Raw genomic sequence first — 22,600 nt, forward strand, 5'->3', positions numbered from 1 at the left:
GACAACAACTGTAGGAGAACCATGGCACACCTCAGAGAATGAACAATCAATGTAAAATGTGACTAAAGGACAAACATGACTCTGGAACAATGTCTAAGTATGGTCTCAGAAAAGAAATAGAAAACTAAACAGTGTGCCTTGATCCTGAATACAGCATGCAGATCTTGTCCATTTTTTCCACCTTGAAAAAGTTATAGTAAAATTAGAAAAGGTGTAGAGAAAGATGCAAGAATAATCAAAGATAGGGAACTGCTCTGTAGAAGGAATGACTAACCAACTAGGAGACTCAGGGCTATAAAAGAGAAAGCTGAGGAGCGGTATGATAGAGGTGTATAGAATCTTGAGTAGAATGGAAAGGGCACACAGGCATCTCTTTTCTAGAAGAAGAGCTAGGAGCATCAGATGAAATTAGCAGGTGGCGTGTTTAGAATAAAACAAAGTTCTTTTCAAACAAAGCATATTTAAGATGTTCAAATCCTTAGGGCAGGATTGCAGTGGCTGTTAGATGTTTGCATGTTAGAAATTAACTAGACAAATTCACAGGAAAAAAATCCAGTAAGGGTTATTCAATATAAAAGTATTCCCTCTGATTTAGAAAGTTCCTGAGCCACAGATTTCTCGAAGGTGGGAGAGTAGTCTGGGGAGGGGAACCACAGCTACAAGTTTGCCCTGTTCTACCTTTCCCTAGGCATCCCTTCTGGGCTAGTATCATAAATGGAATACTGTGTCAGTGAACCTTTGGTCTGACACAGCACTGGCTCTTCTCCCACTCTTGTGTTTATTAGTCAACTCAAATTATCAAGTGTATGTTTACATATCAATGTGTAAAAGAGAGAAAACCAGCAGTTTTGGCACTGTGAGGCTGAACCTAACTGGTATGGAATTAGTTTGGTTGCCTCAAGCAAAGACAAATGGGCAGTACCTAATAAAGTGACATGCAGCATACAGTACTTCACGTATCCTTAAAAGCAGACAGGGTATAAAGTTTTGTTAAAGCTCAAATTCTTAACTGATTAAGTTATATAGTCACTGACCAACACTGCACCAAGATTCATTGCACTCCGTTAAACTGAGATGCTTGAAAATATATGTATCTCTTTCTTTGCTAAAATGTTCCACCATGTCAGATTACTTTATTTTAGACAACCTCTTTGCAGTTTCCTTGTGGATAGAAATAATGCCAGAATAGAAAAATATCTACTTCTTTGATTTTTTACATGTGTATTCAATCTGTGGGTAACTTTAAGCAACATGTTGCAAACAACCATCTAGAAGGGGTTCTCAGGATGCCTAGTTATACAGAGCCAGAAAGCCAACACCGCAAAATGCAGCACGATTTTCAGAAACTTCATTGTAAACATAACAGTTAGCAAAGGGGTGGATAGAACTTCATGTGCCTAACCTGAGTATATCAAGCATAGCAATGTAATCTGGAGAAATCACCATTTCTGCTTGAATGGGCCCATTAGTTACTTCAGTTGAGTGGACCTCTATATTAAGCATAGATATTTGTGCTTTATCAGGACTTTTTTATACAATCTATAATCCAGCCCGACATTTTTTGTTAGATTTTCAATCATTCAGATGTGGATGTGGAAAGATGAGTGGTTCTCTTAAAGTTCGTTGTCCAATGAATATAGAAACCAGTGAATGACTTCATTATGCCTAACATGGATTTGTTTAGAAACATAAGACTTAAGAAAAGCAAATGAACTACTGATTACAAAATAGATACAGGACAGAGATCACTGTGGGCAAGAACTTCAGGTGGCTTTTGATGGTCATCTAATTTTTATGGAACTATTTCCTAAAAGTATGCCATTAGTGCCCAAATCATATCCTTCACAAAGGGTACTGAAAATAGGAACTGAAAATAGGTCAGAGATTATTGGTGACCTCGTTGTGGCACATTTGCAGGTGGCATTGGGTGGCCTGCTGTCCAACTGTTATTACACTGGAAAGAGTTAAAGTGTCAGCAGAAACTTTGTAGAAAAAAAATCAGCCTGTGCACCTCAATGATGGTAAATGTCCACAGGTGGAAAGAAAGGTCTGCAAGTGGAATCTCTTTCCTTTGCTTCCTTCAACAGATCAATACTAGAATTTTGAATAAAAACTACCATTCTCCTTAAACCCTTCCGGGCTGAAAGGTCTTAGTTGCATGCACTTCATGGAAGTGCAACATGGATAGTATGAACTTTCCTAGGGCTAGGGAGTGACCCTGAGACTAAGAATGGTTTTGATTATATTTATTTCTTTTTGGGGGCTGATTTATGAACAGAGTAGGGTCCAATTGTATTGTGTTAGCTTTGCTGAACAAATCCATCAAATTGCTCATGGACTTCATAAATAAAAATTCCACAAGATGCTGCAGTTCATCTTTTTTAGTTCTGGGTCTAAATGCCAAACAGAATCTTAGCTGTGATGTTTCCTTCTCACAGAATGCAAAAGCAGTGAGTAGGCCCATCAGGAGCGAAACATTTTTCACCACAGGCAGTGCAGTTCTGGAGACTGGAAGGGAGAGGTTAGAGCCATATAGTGTAAGCGTCAAAACCAGAAGCCACAGCATGTGGAAAAAGGGTGGTATCCAAGAGCAAACTTTGTGCTGAGGTCCTAATAAACCCATAATGAACAAATAACAGATGTCCTTACAGAAATTAAAAGAGAATCTAAATGTTTATGCAGAAGAAGGACAATACAGGTTTGTGACTCAGAAAAGCAGCTGAGAGAAACAGAGAAGGAAGAGCAGTGCTCTGCCACTTCTATTACCACGTGAGCTGCATGTAAAGGAAGGAGGATTACAGCATGTTTACCATCGATATGCTAGCACAAAAGTTTCTCTATCATTGCTAGTGTAGACATATCACAATGTAAAGGTATCTACGGACAATCACCTGAATACAATCAATATTTCTTGATAACAGTTTTCATGTCTGTCTGGAAATTTTAAAATTTGACCAAAGGGGGTACATAATGGGTTACAGAGAAAGATTTCTACACAGAAAATTTCTTACCTATACATATTAGAGAGCTAGACAGCTAAATGACCAGCCACAGGACAAGGAAAGAAAATGAGATCTTTTACGTTTACTTCACTTCCTTGAAACTTACCACAGAAGTGTCATTACCTCTACCTTGTGTCTAAATATTAGCTTAACAAATAAGAAAGGCTTCTGTTCAACAGGTAAACTCTACAGTAAAGTGTCTAAGATTTGAAAGGGGCCCTGCTATACATGAAAATGATTCTGCTTTTCTGCATGGTTCAGATATCTGTGTATTATTATTCATGTTCTTGAAAGATGTTTCCTGAAGAGATAAGGTAATCTGTATCCCATCTTAATGAACTAATATCTACATTTTATATTTTCCTACCTGTACATATTTTCTTTCCAAGTGATTATAACCCTACTTGTTAAATTTCTCCTCTGACAAGCTTATGCTTTCCACATTTTGTAAAGGAGTACGATCCAATTAAACTGATGGAATAATATATAAACAATTCAGCAGTAAGTAAAAGAAAAGAGTTTCAATAATCATCTGTGAAACCAGCTAAACACAAGGACAGAACCTTCTACCAGTGACGAAAAGCAGAGGGAAACTGCAGAAACCACATGTCAGGAAAGTTTCCCAAATGTGATTGTGGGTGTAGTCTGGTGGTCTGTGCAAGACAAAGAGTAAAGTAAAGAAGCAGGAAATTTGAAGAACAATGAGCAGAAAGGACAGAAATGAGAGCTTTAAAATCTGTTATGTTACTTACAAGATCTTTTTTTTTTTCCCCCAAAGAAATTTGAACAACAAATGCAATCTTTTTGGTATCATTTAGCAAAACCACATACTTGCTTTGTACAGTAAATTTCTACTAATTTCTTACTGGAAGATGTGTATTTGTTATATACAATTGCCATACTTCAAAGAAGAAATTATATGAAGTTTTGCCTGTGATTGTGGAGGTCTGGATTTAATTCTTTTGAATCTACTGTCTTTGAGTATACTTGTATTAATGATCAGATAGCTATTCATACTATAATGTCTAAAGTAACTTCTGTGACTTTAGTTTCCAAACACTCTTGGGCATTTTCATCTATACTTATTTTTGTAACAGAAGAGAAGAAAAATAATATATAACATGTCTTTGGAAATATTTTTTGCACTTCTTGTTTCACATGGAAAAAAATGCAATTTTTAATTTCCGCCTTCTAAATTAATCGACACACAACTTTTTTGTGAGACTTAACCAAAAGGGTTTGTCATTTCCAGCTCTTAGGGTATAGTAAGCTTTCATATTTACCTGTAGTCCCTAACTTCACTGTAGAAATGTGTCATTGTTTCATAGTCTGGGTGGTTTACCATTGGGTAATAACACGATTTTGATACTGAACTTGAAGTTCCATTTCCAGCCCAAGACTACATTTATACTTCAGCATTTACATACGGCAAACTCTAATCTATTAATGTAGCCATTAAACTACATATACTTTCGTTAATGTTACATATGAAGTTATTCAACAAACTTCAAGTGTTTTGAAAAGCTTAGAGAACATCTTAGGATACAGCTATACAAAAAACAACTTCAAAGAAAAGAAGAATGCATCTAAGTGAATTTAGGTAATTTACTCCCTCTCTTACCTATTGTGGCAAAACCTTACCTCTTAGATGTCCTAACAAGGCTACTCAGTTTGAGTTAGACAAGGGGAAAAAAAAATATGGTAAGAATAAAGCCCAAGAAACAGCTTTTTTAGATAAAAACATTGATACTTGGACTGATAAGCAATAAAATAGATATTTTTATTTTATACATCTGAGTGTATGTGTTAATGATAGGTTGAACGCTTCTGTTTTAACAATAATATTTCCTGAGCTGAACAAAGTAAGAGGTCAAACACAAAGACATTTAAAGAAGCAATAAAAATGTTTTTAAAAATGGGGGGAGGGGAGCAAGAACGTTTTACTGTATTACCAGGAAATATCTTCATTTTACATCTTCACTTCTTATATTCTTAAGTACATCTTACTTCTTATTATAACTTTTAATCCAATATTTAACTTGAGGTGACAGATATGAAGAAATATAGTTTGTTAAACTGCATTTTAAGTGGCTGAAGAAGACGGGAAGAGATAACAGGATTTTTCATGACTTCACATGACCACATCTTCTAACTAGTGGGCAGCAAAGTTTTTATCCTCAGAAAGTACGATAAATATTATTTCAAAACTGGATTCAAAGGGAAGAGTTTGCAAGCTCAAGCAGTAAAAACCCCAAACTATCTGGCGAGGATGTTGAGGGCAGCATAGTTACCTGCTGTGCTAATAAAAGCTTCATCCTGCTACTCTTCAATCACATATTTTGATCTTGTTGAACTGTATGATTATTAACAAAATTTAGTTAACTTTCCCTTTTCACTTATTTCTCCACTGGCTTCTGCCAAGAGCAGAAATACTGTGAGACAGACCAGCTTTACACATGGTTTTTTTAATTAGGAGCAGAAAGCATTACAATATTTGCAGAAAGACAGATTTGGAAAAATCACTTGATCTTTGCAGTATTTATACAAAGAGAACACTTGGGATTTTTGAGTTCTCTTGTCATCATATTATATGGTTTTTTGTGGTTATTTCCATTGAGTAAATAAAGTTCATCAGCCTTAAGTTGAGACATACAGTTCTTGTAAAAGAACTACTGAATTCTTTTGTAGCTGAATTCCTTTCTTATTTCTTCCAAATTGAATACTGGTTTCTTTATTTGAAAGACTTGAAGTTAAACATCGTATTACAAAAACACATTGTGTTTATCTTCAAAAATACTCCACTTGAAAGATAAAAGTTTCTCCACTAAAACCAAGTAGTATTTCACTCTTAGCACATCTTAAAAAGCTTAAGGTGTCAAAGCTAATTTGTCAAATTGAATTGCTTTTGCCCAAAAAAGTGATGGTATGGCTGTGGAAATAAACTTCAGTTATCAAAAGTCACCTTTAAACTACCTTTTCTTTAATGAAGGAAGCTATCCATTTCCATTCCCTACTGTCAACTGAATAACTTATGATCATAATGCACAACCTAATTTAAAATTCAAAATAAAGAAATGCAACAGATAAATTTCCATATTATAGCTGTTCAGTGAAAAAGGGAATCACACAGTTTATCTAATGAAGTTTCTATTAATTTTTCTTATTAAAGAACTCAACAGTATTTTAATCAAATTAATTACTTTACATTTAAAGGCTAATTTTATTCCTGTCTATACAGCTGTGAAGGCTTCCACTGTAGCAGAAGTAATGAAGAAACACCTTGTAGTATGAGACTACTTCACCACATCTCACAAGTCATCTTCTGTGTTGCAAAAATGTGATGTGTTGGGAAAACAAAAGCAGACAATCTACATGGATTTTCCTGTTGTCTTCACCTCACAGAAGCAGCCAAAGCCAGAACAGGAAAGCAGAGTAACATGTCTTCAATGCTACTGTGTAGCCTGGAAGAGCAGAATTCCTTACTTCTGGCGCTTCGAGGATTTGATCAGCACACAGTTAAATACTTGGCAAGTATATTGCTATTGATAGTTTCAAGAAACAAAAGCAAAGTCCATTAGCCAAGCGTACAGCTCAAGAAAGCATGCAATGCATGTTGTCTAAAAGATGGTAGGGTAAAAAAAGGTTTCCATAGTCACTCAGGCAACTTCTAATAGTCCTTTTGTTTATTGTTTTCCTTACTTTTCAGTCTGGTGGACTACACCTACTCTTCCTCCCCCTCCTCACAACTCTCACTGAAGTTCAGTCCTGGGTAAATGCCAAAATCCTAATTTTTTCACAGAAGCAGTGAAACTACTGATATCAAAGTCCATTGAGGCTACAGTAGAGAAAACATCATGATTTGCTTTAGATTACTTTGAAAAGTGTTTTAGTAATGGAAGTATGAGAAACAGATAATATTGAATAACTGGAAAAACTAAACATTGTTTTCATTGGTTTTGAATTGAATAGAATCCAAATAAGTATCTAAGCAAACTTCTTGTAATTATTAATGTGTTTATGAGATAGTCATCACTAATATGTAGTTTAATATTGTAGAGATGCAAGACAGCAATATTGGAATATTCTGAGGACAGTATAGGTAAACAATCAATACAGTGACAACACAAATGAATAAATTGTTATAACAATTATTGTTTGTGTCTTTGCAACTCTGGCACGGTTCCATAAATTAGGGTGGCATATGAGAAGGCAATCATATCATATTGTACCACTTACCATTACAGACCACTCAGAATCTGAATAACAAGCATGAAGTATAAAATATGTTATAGTTCAATCAAAAGCTTCTGCACTACATAAAATGATTGCTTGAAATTTTCTGGTTTATATTATGAAGTAAATCAGACACAATGATCTCCATGTTCTTTTGTTGCCTTAAAATCTATGAAGTCCCATGTGGCAACTGATAGGATAGTCAGGAAAAAAGCTGGACAAGAAGGAAAAACAAAGAAAAGATGAAAAAGAAAAAATATGAGGAGGATGGGGTTTAAACTTTTTATAGATTTTAAAAATCCAATTAGCAAGTCTAATTTAAAAGTACAGAAGCTACATGACAAGCTGTTGACTAGCATGTGTAGATATTATAAACTAAGTTACAAGGAAAGCTGGTCAAATATTTTCCAGTGGAACAGTATTCCATCAGAAAATGCTAATGGAATGGAACCAAAACCTTCCATAAGAACACAACGACTTCTTGAAAAGTTTTGACAGAAACCAGGCAGAAAGGCAGGCTAAATTACCAACGTGCCTCTTCATCTTTTCTCTTGTCAGCCAGATGGCTGGTGAGTAGCCTGCCAGGCTGCTTGGCTTCTGGTTTTCACAGAATCCCTGACTTCTTGCCTGATGGGCTGCCAAACAGCTGGAAAACCAGGTCTCCAGGAGCTCCTAAGCTTTTTGGCTTCTTATGGTCTTCAAGCTCTCAAGCAGCTGCTTTGCATGGAACTTACAATCTGAGGCTCCCCAATGAGGGAGATATGGGTTATGCTCTTAGTTTCCCTTTGCTTCCCAGTTTTCAGGATATGTGTTTTACAGGAACCGTACTCCTGTATTTGTAGACATTAAGGACCTCAGGGCAATTTATGGCAGTTCATTCAGGATCTCTATGGCAACATACCTATAGGAGGCCCAAATTCCTCATGATAAGTGGTTACTAAACTTCTACACAGCTTGAGTCAAGAATCATTGCATGGGCTGGTTTTGCATGCACCCTGGCGAGCATGGCAGCCAGCTATGGATTCACTAAGTCAAGTCTAACTTGCTGGGCTTCCTAAATCTCCAGGGACCCTGGTGCTCTGGAAGGTCTGAGGGGCAAGCAAAAAATTTCTTTTTGTCTCTCTTATTGTACTCTTTTGAAGTTCAGCTCATAACAAACACTTAAACGTTGGAAAGTACATCCAGATATCAGGGATTAAAAACTGCATAAAAATGAGATCAAATATAGAGAAGTAGGTATGATTTATGTTGAAAATGATAATGTTTAGAGAAAACAAATGGGAAAATGGAAAGGAGCAGTAAGAGCACTACGTTTGAACTGCCAAGGTTTTCTGTATAGAATTGCAAGAAGCATAGCAAGGAAAACAAAGAAACTGGAAAATGCTGTACATACTCGACCAGGGAATTTTGACATTATAGGCTTAACCAAAGAATGATAAGTAAAGAAAAAAATGTATTGGTACTACTTAAGTAAAATTTTAAAAATATAAACAAAATGAGCAACAGTGTGCGTTATGGGGCATAACTGATCTTTATACACTACAGTTTTAAATTAGTAAAATATGTAAACAAAGCATCTTAATTCATTTAAAACAGCAAATAATTTTATTTGTTAAATATCAGAAGAATTTCCAAATTCAACTACCTTTCTTTGTTACTTTTAGTAAAGAAATGTTCTCTGTAGTTTTACACATATGGTTACATTAAAATTTCCATAACAAACAAAATCTAAGAATCCTAAATAGCATGGGTCATCAGCAGCCTCTTTTCCACCTACAGGTTAACTCCAGACAGCTGGCTCCAGTAGAAGTCACTTCCTCAGTATATAATACTTGTGCAAGAGTGAAGGCTACTTGACCTTCACATGTACCCATCTCATAACCCTTTCCTCTTAAACCTGGTTTAGTTTCGATTTTGGGTTTTTTTGTGTGTCAGCATGGACATTCTCTTTCCCCATGTGTAAGAAATACACAGACAACTTTAGATGGCTGACCATCCTTCATCCCACCCATGAAATCCCACTGCAGAGCTGAAAGGGACACATGAACTTGAAGAGGAAAAAAATCACGCTTTCCCAGAAAAGTGTGAGATGTCATTTTGCAACTACTTTTTAAGACAATAGAATAACTTTCCCTCTCTCTTCCCTCCAATTCCCAATCTCAGACTGTTTACTTAAATTATTTTGACAGATTTTGTACATAGCTGGCTTCCTGAAGTTCTCTAAGAAAACCTTTACAGTTGTAGCTATAACAAAGGCTAAAACTGAAACTTTGAAAGCTGATACACAAGCACAGACAAAAGACAGAGGAAAGGATGAGGCCTGAATCTACCATTCCTATTCTAATATTTGCACCCAAAACTCTACTAAATATGAGGATGGAAAATAACCTCTACAACTTTTTTTTAATTTTATTTCAAGGCATACTATTTAAAGGTTACTCTATGAGGAAATAGGTATTTTCATACAAACTCAAGCTGGCAGTGTTCCTCTTCCTGGCACAATGCCTTTGGATGAATTTTATAATAGCCCAAATAACATCTTTGTAGAGTTCCTCTAAATTTTTCTGTTTGGGATGATGTACATTGGGAGAACACTATAAATACTATTTTTCAAATAAGCATCACAACCAAATATTGCTGTTCCAATATCAACACAGTTGAGAAGACTTTTCTTAGCCATTTTTCATAATCATTTGTGTTTCTTGGACAGTGCACTTACACTTTGTCATTACCAATGTGCCTGAAGTAGTAGCTTTTCCTTTTGGAATTAAGGAACTAATTAATAAGAATCTGCTTCTATTAAGATAATTCCTTTGAATAAATTACATTCTTGTCTCTTTAAGTCTTATATTTGATAGAAATGTATGAACTAATTTATGCAAAATCATGAGATATTTGTCTAAGACTCACAAGTCGCAATCACAGGTGCTGCGCAAATTTTCTCAGGAGAGTTCTACCACCCAAATTATATCGCTGCCAGCCTACCTGTAAGATCTTCACTCTACAAGAAATTCTTAAGGCTAAAAATATTTAGAACTAATGCTGGCATACAGAAGTGATGACTGATACCAAAGCAATATCATGGCTCTCAGAGCTGTAACAGTTTATGTACTACAGTATACAATTTATATCCTCTATTTAAAAAGTTTTAGATCTGTCATGAACCCAATATCACTGACCTATATCCTATTGCTGTAACAGACAATATCACTTTGCTGTATCACACTGATACAATTCTATTCTACGGGAAGTACTGTGAACCAGCTACCATAATGTAACTGTTGACATATATAATCTAGGGTTATGGGAAGTTGAATTCTGCTCCCTTTGCAATTAACTTCCTGTCTAACAGCAGGCAAACTAGTTAGACCCGAAAGCTCAGAAACAGCTAGCACCTAAACATCTTGAGAATTCAAGTCCGGGCCTTTTGTGACTCTTATCCCACTAATGGTAACACAGAAATGGTAGACTTTCCAAGCTTAAACAGATTATAGTGAGAGTAAGTGCATGAGAGATAATCGTGTATTCACATACTATGGCAATAACAGCCATATCAGTATGATAGATTAGCTTCTAAGATTTCATAAATATCATATAAAATAACCTTCAAGTTGTATTTACAGAAAATGTCTGTGCAGAAAAATGGATGCTGCACTACATTGTTATAAAAATCTGTTTCTGACACTATTAACAAGTTCTATTTCATCTATGAACCTCCACATTACAGAAGAGAACCACTACTGCTTCCACAAAAGAACACAAAAAGAAAACAAATCCAGATTCCAAGCTCACAGCTATTTGAAACATGGTTTGCAGTTCCAAGCACAGGCTTGGAAAAGCCAGAATGCACATAATCCTTTTAAAGTCATATACTTATTACTGCTTTTGAATCAAGCACTGCATAAACCAAACTGTGCTTCCTGGAAGATTGTGTAAATTGTTGAATATTATTAACTTTGAATAAAAAAAATATAAAATTTTGTTTAGATAGAAACAGTTACTGCACTTCCACAGTGCGGCTATAATTGCTGCTTTATACATATTTCTTTCCATTCAGTGTCAGAGGAAAGGGTATTATTGGTAGGTTTGTTTCAGTGTGCCACTCTGCCTCAGTCTCACACAAAGGACTCTTTGTGGGGTCACAGATTAGCATTTGGGCAGGCAGCCAAGACAGATGAAAGGAGGATGGCTACACTAAGGATGAACATAGCCTACACTCGTCAAATACCCAGGGGGAAAAACCCAAGAAAAAAAATCCATGTAGTCTATAATTTCAGTAGCTGTCCTCTATCACCTCAGTTTCTGAAAAAGTGCTTTTAGTGGAAGCTCTAGCAATGTGGAGTTCTACTCCAGCACTACAGGTTGCAGAGTCTTACACATAATAAGTATTACCTCAGGTCTGAGACAAGTAATATTTTAACATTCAGTTATAGCAATGCTGTTCAAGAGAGAGACAGGTATAGTCATATCTTGACAGATGAGACATGTAAACCCCCACCACTTGGTAACAAAAAGCTTCATTATACTAGAGTATATGTTTAAAAAAAAAAGATGGAAAGATAATTCAGAATAACCAGTATGCTTGAAAAATGGCAAGCAAGCTGCCACTGTGGAAATCACTGTGAAGAAATAGAAAATGCTTAAGTTATAAAAATCAAGACCAAATGTTCTCACAATACTTTCATCCATGTATCTGTATCTACATCCATCCATCTATATAAATAAATAACAACTGTACAGTGCTTAGCATCAAATAGGAAATACTGCCTGCAAAGAATGCTAAGGATATCCAGCACTTTGAAGGAATTTCCCTTCTTTACACAGTCAGGATCTCAAATGATATGTAGAAGGATATATATTTGTGGTACAGTAGAGAGAAGATGCAAAAGCTGCATTAAATATGGAGGTAAATTAGAAATGGAAGATATTACTGTACAAGGATTAAGGATAAAAGTCTAGTTAGCATTCCAGCAAACTTCTAATGGGAAACAAAACCTTCCCCATTTATTTTACCACAGGTCAGTGGTAAGAATTCACTAAAGATGACTTACAGCTTATACTCACCATTTTATCTCTATTTGGAAACTGACACGAAATAAATGAATAGCTCAGTCTTCTGTGCACAACTGACCTGCACAACAACCACTATTCACAACTGGCACTTTTTGTTGGCAGTCTGAGCAGAAAATCTAAGGATTACATTGGCACTGAGTCTCAAATATGCTCTGAAACCAAATGACGGTCTCTGGAGAACATAGCTGAAGTACCTCATAGTGGAGAACAACTACAATTACCTGTGCTATTCATAGCCTGTGAGTAGAACCTTTCTGTTTTCAGCATTGTCAGATTTTCAACATGATTTATTTGGGAACAGTAAGTTTAGCTCCTGATAAGTTATTAAAATATATTTTCCAACTACAGTAAGCACTGTAAAGGCAAACCAGAATGCTATAATGAGAGCTAGATGGAGGACTATTCACTTTTGAAAGGTGAATAGATCTTTTTTTTTTTTAAGCAGTTAACAGAATGAAATAAAGAGAGTGTAAGAAGGCAAGAGCAAAGCATTGCTGGAAACCATCCAAATATAAAAATTATATGTGAGTATATACATAGCAAAACTATTACTTTAAACACTTTCTTACCTTAGCATTTTGAATGCAAGGACAAATAGCCCAAGCTGCACTTGCTTGAACATCCGGATTAGGATTTTTCAACAATGACCATAACAAACGAACTCCATCTAGACGGTCAATTATCCTATTGCAGAAACAGATAAAAAAAAGAGATAATGAATTACGGAGTTGAAAATGTTAAATTTTAAATTATATCAGTTTGTTTGGAACACTGCTTTAATAAATATTTTCTTTAACATACTGGTTTGCTTTATGTAACTGCTTGTGCTTTATTGTCAGCTCATCACCATCAACATAGTCACTAAACATTGCTTACTATAGCAGACGGGTGTGAACAAATGATGTAAAGACAGAATATGTTTTCTAACTAAATCTCATTAATGCTGTTTACTTTTTTCTTAGCACTGTCATTCAAAATGCTTATAGAAGATAGAGTAAAATACATTATAACCAAAACTCATTTAAACATGAAAACAAGCATGTGACTTTTTAATGATCTGCATGCAAAGTGAAATCTGAATTCAAGCATACTGGCTTCTTTCATATAGTAACAAATACTTTCCAAAACAAATATTTATGCCCAAAACTATGTACTTAACTTTTTATTCAGTCTATGCTTAATGTATTTACCTTACTCTATGACATATTTTAAAATACTATGTTTCTAATCTAGCATTAGAAATTAAAATGGTCACACCACAGTGCATCCTTTGTTGGGCATGAATAACGTGTAACTTGTTTCCCATGTGTTCCTTACAAACAAGACTAACACTGAACACTATGTTATAATTTCTTAAACACACTGCAAAGTATCTTCGTGACTAGCTGAAAAATGAATTATCATCAGAATCATCTCTACACCATCTGTGTTATGTTTACATATCAATCAGGCTTGGGGACCATAACTTCACATTAGGGTCCAGTGAATACCTTAAAAGGAAAGGAAGGTCAAACAAAACTTAATAGCCATTACAAACATGCCTTTTTTCAAAAAAAAATGTTAAACCCAAAGAAGATGAGCTGAAGATAAAGAAAAGCAAATATACCTTCATTTTCTAACCTCAAAAGTAAAAATTCAACTGTATAAAAGAAGTCTGTCCAAAATAACCATGGATTTTATTCATAATGATTTTATGCAAACTGGTTAAACAACTATGTTTTTCAAAATAATACTTTTTTGCACAAAGCTATGGTTGAGACACTATAACTTATTTCAGATCTGTTAATTTTAATACAGCTCATTTTACATACTCAGCTCCAAATCAATCAGCATTCAAATGACAAATTCAGAAATCATAATGCATCGCTCCCTCTCTGGAACTGTTCAAGGTCAGGCTGGATGGGGCTTTGGGCAATGTGGTCTAGTGGAGGGTGTCCCGGCCCACGGCAGGGGGGGTTGGAACTAGATGATCTTCAAGGTCTCTTTCAACTCAGGTCATGCTATGATTTTATGCAAATAAACCAGCATGATCACAAACTACACATTTACATATATATGTTCAACATAGTAAGGATGACTTAATTAAAAGCTTCAAAACAAGCTTTTAAATCCCTCCAAACTCCCAACACTTTTAAGCAATGTTAACATTACTTTCCTATAATTTCAGAAAGCACACGGAACTTTTTCCTAGATGGGAATTAATTGAAAAAGAACCCATGAATCTTTCTTCTAGTCAAGCAGAGTACTGACCATTTACCGACACGAGGTACTTCCTCCCAAGAGGGGCTAAATATAAATGCTCCAACCAGTATATAAAAATCAAGAGATAGAAGGCAAACACTGAGCTCAAATTTTTCCACCACACGTAAAAAAACCCAACCTCTAGGCTGATTTGTCTTTCCTTTCTATTTTTTTGAAAGCTTCCTTTTCAATTGAAAGTTTACTTTCATTTTGTTTTCAGTTTTCTTGACTTCTTTTCAGCTTTTCAAGGTAAACTAGCCTTACTTTATGGTTCATTTTCTAAAGAAGAGTTTTGCCTTTTTGCTTGAAGACCAGAAAGACCAGTTGCCTTACACCCAACAGAACAGCTCAGAATATCTGAAAGTGTAGTCCTCCATCCACACAAGATGTATAAAATCAAACTAAAAAACAGTACAGACAAAACAAACAAATCTCCAAAGTACATTGTTCATCTCTCGATTACTGCTTTCTCTCAGTTACACCAGATTAATTCAAATGAAAAGAACTCTACTTACAAGAACGATGCTCTTAAATTCTCATATTGGAAGAATTATTGTTGTGTAATCACAATACAAGCACAAACCCTTTTATTTTCATCTTGCTGAGAATATGTATTTGCCAATTAAAGAAAGCATTGCTAAACAAGTGATTAATCCTTTCTCAGTTCAATTTTTTATCTTTCTATGGTTTCACTGCACAATGTAGCAGATGAAGAAACTGGGTGTTAAATGAGCATATCTGCCATAAAAGCAAAAGGAACACTAAAATAAATGGCCCTGAAAAATGTTTCTTCTATAAAAGTGCTTAGACATTAGTTTCCTTTCTATGTGAAAATTCCATTTTAAAGTGGACAAAAAAACACTTTTAGGCTTCTTTACAAATAAACAAAGCAAGAGATGGGAAAATAGACCTGTAATCTTGAAAAGTTCAGCTCTGATGGCATTACACTAAATATTTTGATCTGTTTTTGTATATAGCTTTTGTATCTAATTTTCTTCCCAAAATTTATTATAACATTATTAGCAAGATGCTGTAATAAAGCTACTTACCACAATAAATACAAGCAAATATACCTTAAAATTTACTTTGGTTGGCATTCAATTCTGTATTCATCCATAGCTAGTACATTAGTCACTCTGTGGTTACAGTCACTTAAATGATATATTTTATAATAATTTGACGACATGATGATGATGATAAAATTAAACTACAGTTAAACCTGTATTAAACAACCACTCATGGGACTGTTAAAGGACACTTCTTTTAATAAAGATGTAGAACAGTTCCTTTGAAAGCTGAAGAGAATCTCATAAAAGCTGAAATAATACAGTATTTAGTTGACATTAAAAAATCTTGAGATTTCACAGATTAAAGTTCAAATATTTAACTGCTTTAGGGAATAGCTGAACTACATGTATGTAACGTACCTCATGTATTAGTCAAAATCTTAACAGGCATGAAAGTCACCCAAAGTAGAAATGTAAACTTTAGTATAGGTAATTGCCACCTGGTCCTTCACTATAAGTACAGAACAATACATAAATATGCAAAGTTCAGAAGCAAGAGCCCAGATTCTGAACTATTGTTGCTCTATACCTTAACATAGCAGAGGCATCTCCCAATAGACCAGACCAAGATAGCCAGCAGCCACCTCTTCTGATTCAAAACTCTGTGCCTTGTCATAGATTGTTCTTATTTGACCACTGATACAATTCAAAGTGTAAATTAGTCTGCTCCTCAAAATAATCAAAAGTATTTGTATTGGCAGTTAGAAATAGTTGGAGTGAAGAGGCACTCCTATCACGCACTCCTGTGCTGTCCAGCCATGATTAGAGCAGAGATGAAGGGGTATGCAGCTGACATCACTCCTACAAAAAGGAAACTGCAAGGTGTTTGAGCAAAACATCTTCCTGGTTTCAGAACAGTTGACATATGGAATACGTCTTATGGGCAAATAATATTAATGCAATTAAACCCATTCAGAGCTTACTGGAGTGTCTAGGACAGCCTCTGGGAAATCTCAAATTACTGTGCACTGGTATTTGCTATTTGACCAGTGAAGATAATTTAACAAGATAATTTTTTTAATTACTTTTGTTGGCTGTTTACAGTCAACAGTTGTTTAATAAAGATTTTTTTCACATTATTTCATTTAAGAACCTTGATATCATGACATCATTGAATATCATGAGATGTCTCTGCAAGATGTGGGTTACAATTCTAGAAATTCACTTTGGGTTTTTCTATATATCTGAAACTAGGAAAGCTGTTTATCTGAAATAGTACTTCTCTTTCAAATTCAAACTTAATATTGAACATTTCCAGTAGAAACTTCAACATGAATTGCTTAAACACACATGCATACACACAGCCTAGACATCTGTTTGTCATCTCTATCATCTTTTTCTGTTACAGTTATTTGCCAGAACTTTTGAGAAGTCTAGTTTAATTGCCTGCCAATTTAGACCACAAATACAAATGTAAATAAACAAAATTATACTGACTCTGTATTGTGCTCACTGGTAAGATTACAGGGTTTAATTCTGGCAGAATGTAATCTTGTCTTTTTTGAAACCACAATTTAGCATGTTTCTTAAAACTTTCACTAGTTGCTGTGGACTGCTTTGATAAATAGTATTATATACCAATGACTCAAACTCCATCTGTTTGGCGAAAATAATTGTACATTTTAGTTTATAAGATTCTAAACCCCTAGTTTTGAACGCTAGAGATGAGGTCTATAGGTTTTCAAATGAAAAGGGCAAATGAAAATCTAGTGGCAGTTAAAGAATACACACTAGTCCTCTGTTTTTAGTAAGAGAAAGACAGTAACTTGCAAAAAGTTCCTCAAAAAGACAAATGTACATAAAAGATGTGCAGCAGCATCTCTCTCAGTGGCCGTGCAGCAGACTGAGTATGGAGAACAACTTCACGCTGTCCACATAATAGTAAGGAAGTTCAGTCACATAGTTTTGCTTTTTTTTAAGAAAAGTCAACTTATTTTTTGCTGTGAGAGAAGTTGGCTGCTGTTCTTTATTTTATATAGCTCAATTGAGTCAATAAGAATCACTTAATTGCTTGAAGTTGCCTTGAAGTAAAGGCTTGGTGCAGAAAAGCAACACTATCATACCTTCTACTCAGTAGATGCAGAAGTTAAAGTGTCAGCTAGGAAACGTGATAGAGATAAAATATATAAAACACATATAGAAGCTGTAGATTCACCTATGCTGATGTACCAGTCTTCTCTCTTTGTCAATGCAGGCTTCCTCCATGGAACATATGATAAATGTACAGTATTTCCCTAAGAAGTTAACTGCACTGTTTCATAGAACACTCGGGTTTTTATTTCTTATATTAATCCCATCCTGTTCATTACATACCCTTGAATCATTCACAGAAACTACCTAAGCTCCACTCCTGGTCTGTATGGTTTCCACATACCTACTGCTGCAAGTATAACCACATTCAAAATAGAAGCCTGCTCAACTGAATATTTAGTCTCTAATCCACACTTTGCTAAACACACACAGAGCTAATGAAATGTAAGAATATATTTGAAAATTCTCAATCCTTCTAAGGGCTTGATACTCCCTTTAAATTTTCCTGCTTTGTTCTGGGTTTCCAGTAAATATGAAAGTCAATGAAAAGTCCAGAAAAATCATCATAGTTTTCAGAATTTCTGTAGCACCAAACTAAAAGAGTAACTCTTTAAACAGTGTTTGTCTGTACCAGATCACAAAGAAAACAAGTTTTAAGACCTGTAACCCAAATTTGCCAGTAGAAAAGCTAATAGTAGAGAACAACTCATCTCCTAGAACTTGTCAAACCATTCTGAGGAATAAGTGGTTATGAAATAAGGAATGTAATAGGGATCCAGCCGGATGAACCAGGAAGACCAGAAACAGCTAAGTATCAAACTGCAACTGGAAGTTCTCATCACCTGTATAAGCTTACAGGCTACAAGAGGCTTTGCTTTACTTCTTTCTATAAGACAATCTTGGCACATCTCTACATCCTTGTTAAGATATGTCCTTTTGATTAAGAACTTCAGAAAAGGTTTACAGAAAGAGAATGAACTCCACAGTACTTTCTAACAAGACTACTTACTGTTTTAGTCCCACATTCTGTAAATGGAACAAAATGATGCTACAGACTTTGTATGCTTCATGTCTTTGGTGACTTATTTTTCCCAAAAAGGAGGAGAGCAGTTTGGATGAGGACAATTTAAATTCCTACTCTACTGGTCTGAGAGGAGGAGAAGGGAGAGGAATGGATGTCTTTTTTTTTTTCTTTCTTTTTTGTGTATGTGTGTGTGAATCTATTATCTTAACCCTGCAAGAGGCAGAGCACTCAACCAAGCAAATACTTTAAACATGTGAGTAGTTGCACTGGTGTCAATGTTTTAACTAAGCATTGCTTTTAAATATTTTGCTGGATTGGTATCAACCTTATCCACACCTGGATGAATCACACCTTGGAAAAAGCTAGCAGCATTTTCTCTTCCAGTATTACAAATCTAAATAGCACAATACATCAGGTACATATCACAGTCTTGCTAATAATAATAATTTCTGTGCAACCTTTTTTTTTGTAGTCATAAAAAGTATATTCTACTCTTGATCTAAGATTTTGCTTACTTGTTAATGTTTTAAAATATTTTTTAAAAACATTTTAAAAGTTGAGAACCTTCAACAGAGAATTTTTTCATATGAACCAAATTCAACATTTGATCACTTTGTCCACTCTTTGCAAACTCCATAAAATTTTGTCCCAAACAACCTGTACTCTCTCCTTCTTAAAAACAAGATGGACTTTGTTCATCACAATTTTAGCAGCAACTTGTGTTATTTTTGGTGCTTATACTGGATCATGTTCCAGTATGAAACTATCCGTACTGGATACTACACATGATATTCCTGAGTACTGGAGTATGTCTGAGGTTTTATAAATATCAATTTATATTTATTGGCAATTAATTTTCCCAGTTGATTTACAATGTTAACTCTATTGGGTTAATACATTACTCTAAAGGTTGATTTTTAGTGAGATATGTCATGAAAGTGATTTCATTTATGTATACTTCTGTGCTACATGGCTAACTGTTCGTACAACTCATGTTTACAGTTGTGTACCATCTAGCCTTTTGCCACTGGGTGACAGCCAAAGCATGAAAACAAAAGCCCTATTCAGGAAAAGAATTCCCTGCACTGCTATATGAATATCAAGTGAATTATGCAAATCAGAACAGGAGGAGCTTAATAAAACTCTCTTTCTGACCTTCCTTATATATAAGGAGGGAAATATGCCGAGAATCTTGAGGTAAATATCCCTGTAAGGGAACAGTAAGCACAGTAAATGCCGACCTCAACATTTAACTGGAACACTTAATCATAAAGCTCAAGGATCTTTGTAAGCTGTATAAATCTACATCACAAAACCAAAGGGAGCAGCAACTCTCTCAGTAAAAAGAGTCTTTTTCTTTGGTTTTGCAAAGGAGTAACAGGGGAGAAAAGGGTAAAAAAAATTGTCTGAGTTCAAAAAGGAATGATGGAGAGGGACAAAACAGATAAAATACAAATAATACTCTATTTTAAGAATTTTAAAATTATTTCTCAGGACAATGTGCACATTTTCTTTTAGAATTACTTTCTCTAATTTAGACTATTATTTATGATTTGACAACAGATGTAAAAGGAGAAGGCAAAACAGGTACCTATCATACAGTACTTTAAAAAGATGCTCTGTAACTTTGAATTTTAACTTTAAGAAAAATCAATTTACTAAAGGTTTATCTAATTTTCCCCAAAATGTAAAAGCTTTACATTGTATATACTTCCTTAATTAATTTTATATATATATATTTACACAGCACATTTTACAGTAGGATGTAAACTAACTCAAAGAGCCCTGTAGAAAACAAAAAGTAAAATGTCCTCTAAAGTCAGATTAGACTTGACTATATTTGTGCCTGAATTACTAAAAAAAAAATTTTATTCAATATTTAAATGCGATGAATACGAATAGCTTACATCATGTTTTCAGGTTCTGTTGCACAAGCTCCCACTGCTTTGGTGACATTAACAAGTAGTGCCTGATCAGTGCCAGTAAGTAACTTCACTAGAGGTGGTATTCCACCACATTTACGGATAATAGTTCGATTTATTGGCTCTTGGCAACATTCTCCCAGTGCTCCGACAATATTTACAAGAACTTCTTCAGGCTGGTCAGTGAGCAGTTCTACCAAAGCTTCTACAACTTTATATTCTCGAAATCTGAAATAGAGAAATACAATCAAAGCTTTTATTTTCAGTATGTTACTGTTATAAGTTTAATTTTATAATTAAAGTATAATTATGATTGAATTATAATGTTTCATTTCTGTATGTAAAGTATCTTGTTGAAGAAATCACAATACAGGTGAACCACTTCAATCAGTTCTTGAAAGTGTGACATACAGCAGAATTTCTTACTCTACCTTTTTTAATATCTTTCTCTAATTTAGCTATCTAGGAATCTGCAGAGTAGTTTGAAGGGTTTTTAAAACTTGACTTGTGGATGCAACATCTATAAATAGCTAAGAACATACTGGAAGACCAGCAAGTACTGTGGAATCCTAACTTCCAGTACTTTTTCCTGTCATGTTAACAATAGCTAGAGTAGTAGTGTATCAGACCTTCTTCCACCCCTCTGAGCCAAAGGATTACCCCACACTTTTCACTAAATGGTGCCTTTAGAGGGTTTGGCCTGTCCAGTTTGTACTTCGTTCAGGCCTAATAAGTGCATTTTCCTAAGGTCAGACCTATAGTTCTAGTACTTTTCTATTGAACCATGTTAGATTCCATTTTGAAATCAAATAATTGACAGAAATCTGAGTTGACTGCTATATGAATACTTCCCTCATTCTTCATAGCACTTTCAGTACTGAAAATCAAAAATATGTTTTTAAAAATCCTGGAGGTCCCATCCTACAGACAGATGCATGCTAAACCTCAGAAGTTCATCTTTCAGAACAGGACTTTACTCCTCAGTACTGAGGTTGTTTTCTAACTTCGTTTTGTTCAGAACTTAGAAGATTCTTAACACAACAAATACTGTATCTTCCTTTCACACACTTTCTATGATACACTTTGACAATTCTACTTGGTATATCAACCTAGATCTAACCTGTATATTATCCAGTAATTATGCTTTGATTATACCTTTGTGTAAATACACATAGCTCCTCCACTAAAGAGACAACTTCTCTGAGGGTACAGAGTTCTCATTTGTGCTTCCCTCATGGCCCCTAGCTTCTGGAAATGTCTACTGGAGCTACAAATACTCTGTTTTCCAGGAATCGTTGTACATATGGCTTTTCATCAATACAAAAAAATTAGTATTTTTGAGATTTTGATGGCAGAACTGGAACTGTTTCAATAAAAGTTAACCTTTCCAAGCTGGTTTATCAACAATTAAAATAACCGAGAAATGAGAAACTTTCATTTTTCATGATTCAAACCTTTGCTTAAGGAGGAATATTCCTCTCTTTGTTCACTATAATTTGGAAGTATTCCCATAATTTTTTTTTAAGAGAAAACATCAACAGTATGAAAAAAAGAGTAAAAAACCAAGCAAACAATTAAAAAAACCCCTCGTTTTCTCTGGCTACTTTATCTGTGTTGCATATCAACTGCCTCACAGATGGAATGATATGAGCTGGCTCTGCAATGGGCAGGCTACACTCTGACAGAGCTGTTGGCTCGGGCCATCTTGTGTCCAGAAGCAGTACGGCTGCTTGCACGCAAATTGGAATCTGAGCTAGGCAGGCCCAGGCACCTGCATCGGCTCATTGCTGCGTCAGCACGACATCTCAGCAATGTGCTTCAGGTATAGGAAATACTGTGGAGTAGTTTGAAGATAATTAAGTGGCCCTGCAGGAACCAGCAGGGTTTGTCAGTTCTAGCTTCATGCCAGACTCAAGCTCATCCCTCCAGATCTACTTACACGTTTTTTATGTTATCCTCCCTTTTCTGTAGTGCCCTCCCATCTTGAGTTTGGATAGGGTTTACTGC

The 22,600-nt window shown here is 35.2% G+C and overlaps 1 protein-coding gene across 1 annotated transcript in view; it reads right to left on the bottom strand.

The window, feature by feature from the left end:
- Positions 1-22,600, bottom strand: part of ODAD2 (outer dynein arm docking complex subunit 2) — an 86,348-nt gene that overhangs the window by 29,133 nt on the left and 34,615 nt on the right. Inside the window, exons 16-17 of the mRNA XM_075747155.1 lie at positions 20,579-20,821; positions 12,878-12,992 (exon numbers count right to left, since the gene is read on the bottom strand). Of these exons, the coding sequence (XP_075603270.1) occupies positions 12,878-12,992; positions 20,579-20,821 (358 nt within the window). The remainder of the gene's footprint in view (positions 1-12,877; positions 12,993-20,578; positions 20,822-22,600) is intronic.

The sequence above is a fragment of the Balearica regulorum genome, chromosome 2 (assembly GCF_011004875.1).
Source record: "Balearica regulorum gibbericeps isolate bBalReg1 chromosome 2, bBalReg1.pri, whole genome shotgun sequence".
NCBI classification, from domain to species: Eukaryota; Metazoa; Chordata; class Aves; order Gruiformes; family Gruidae; genus Balearica; species Balearica regulorum.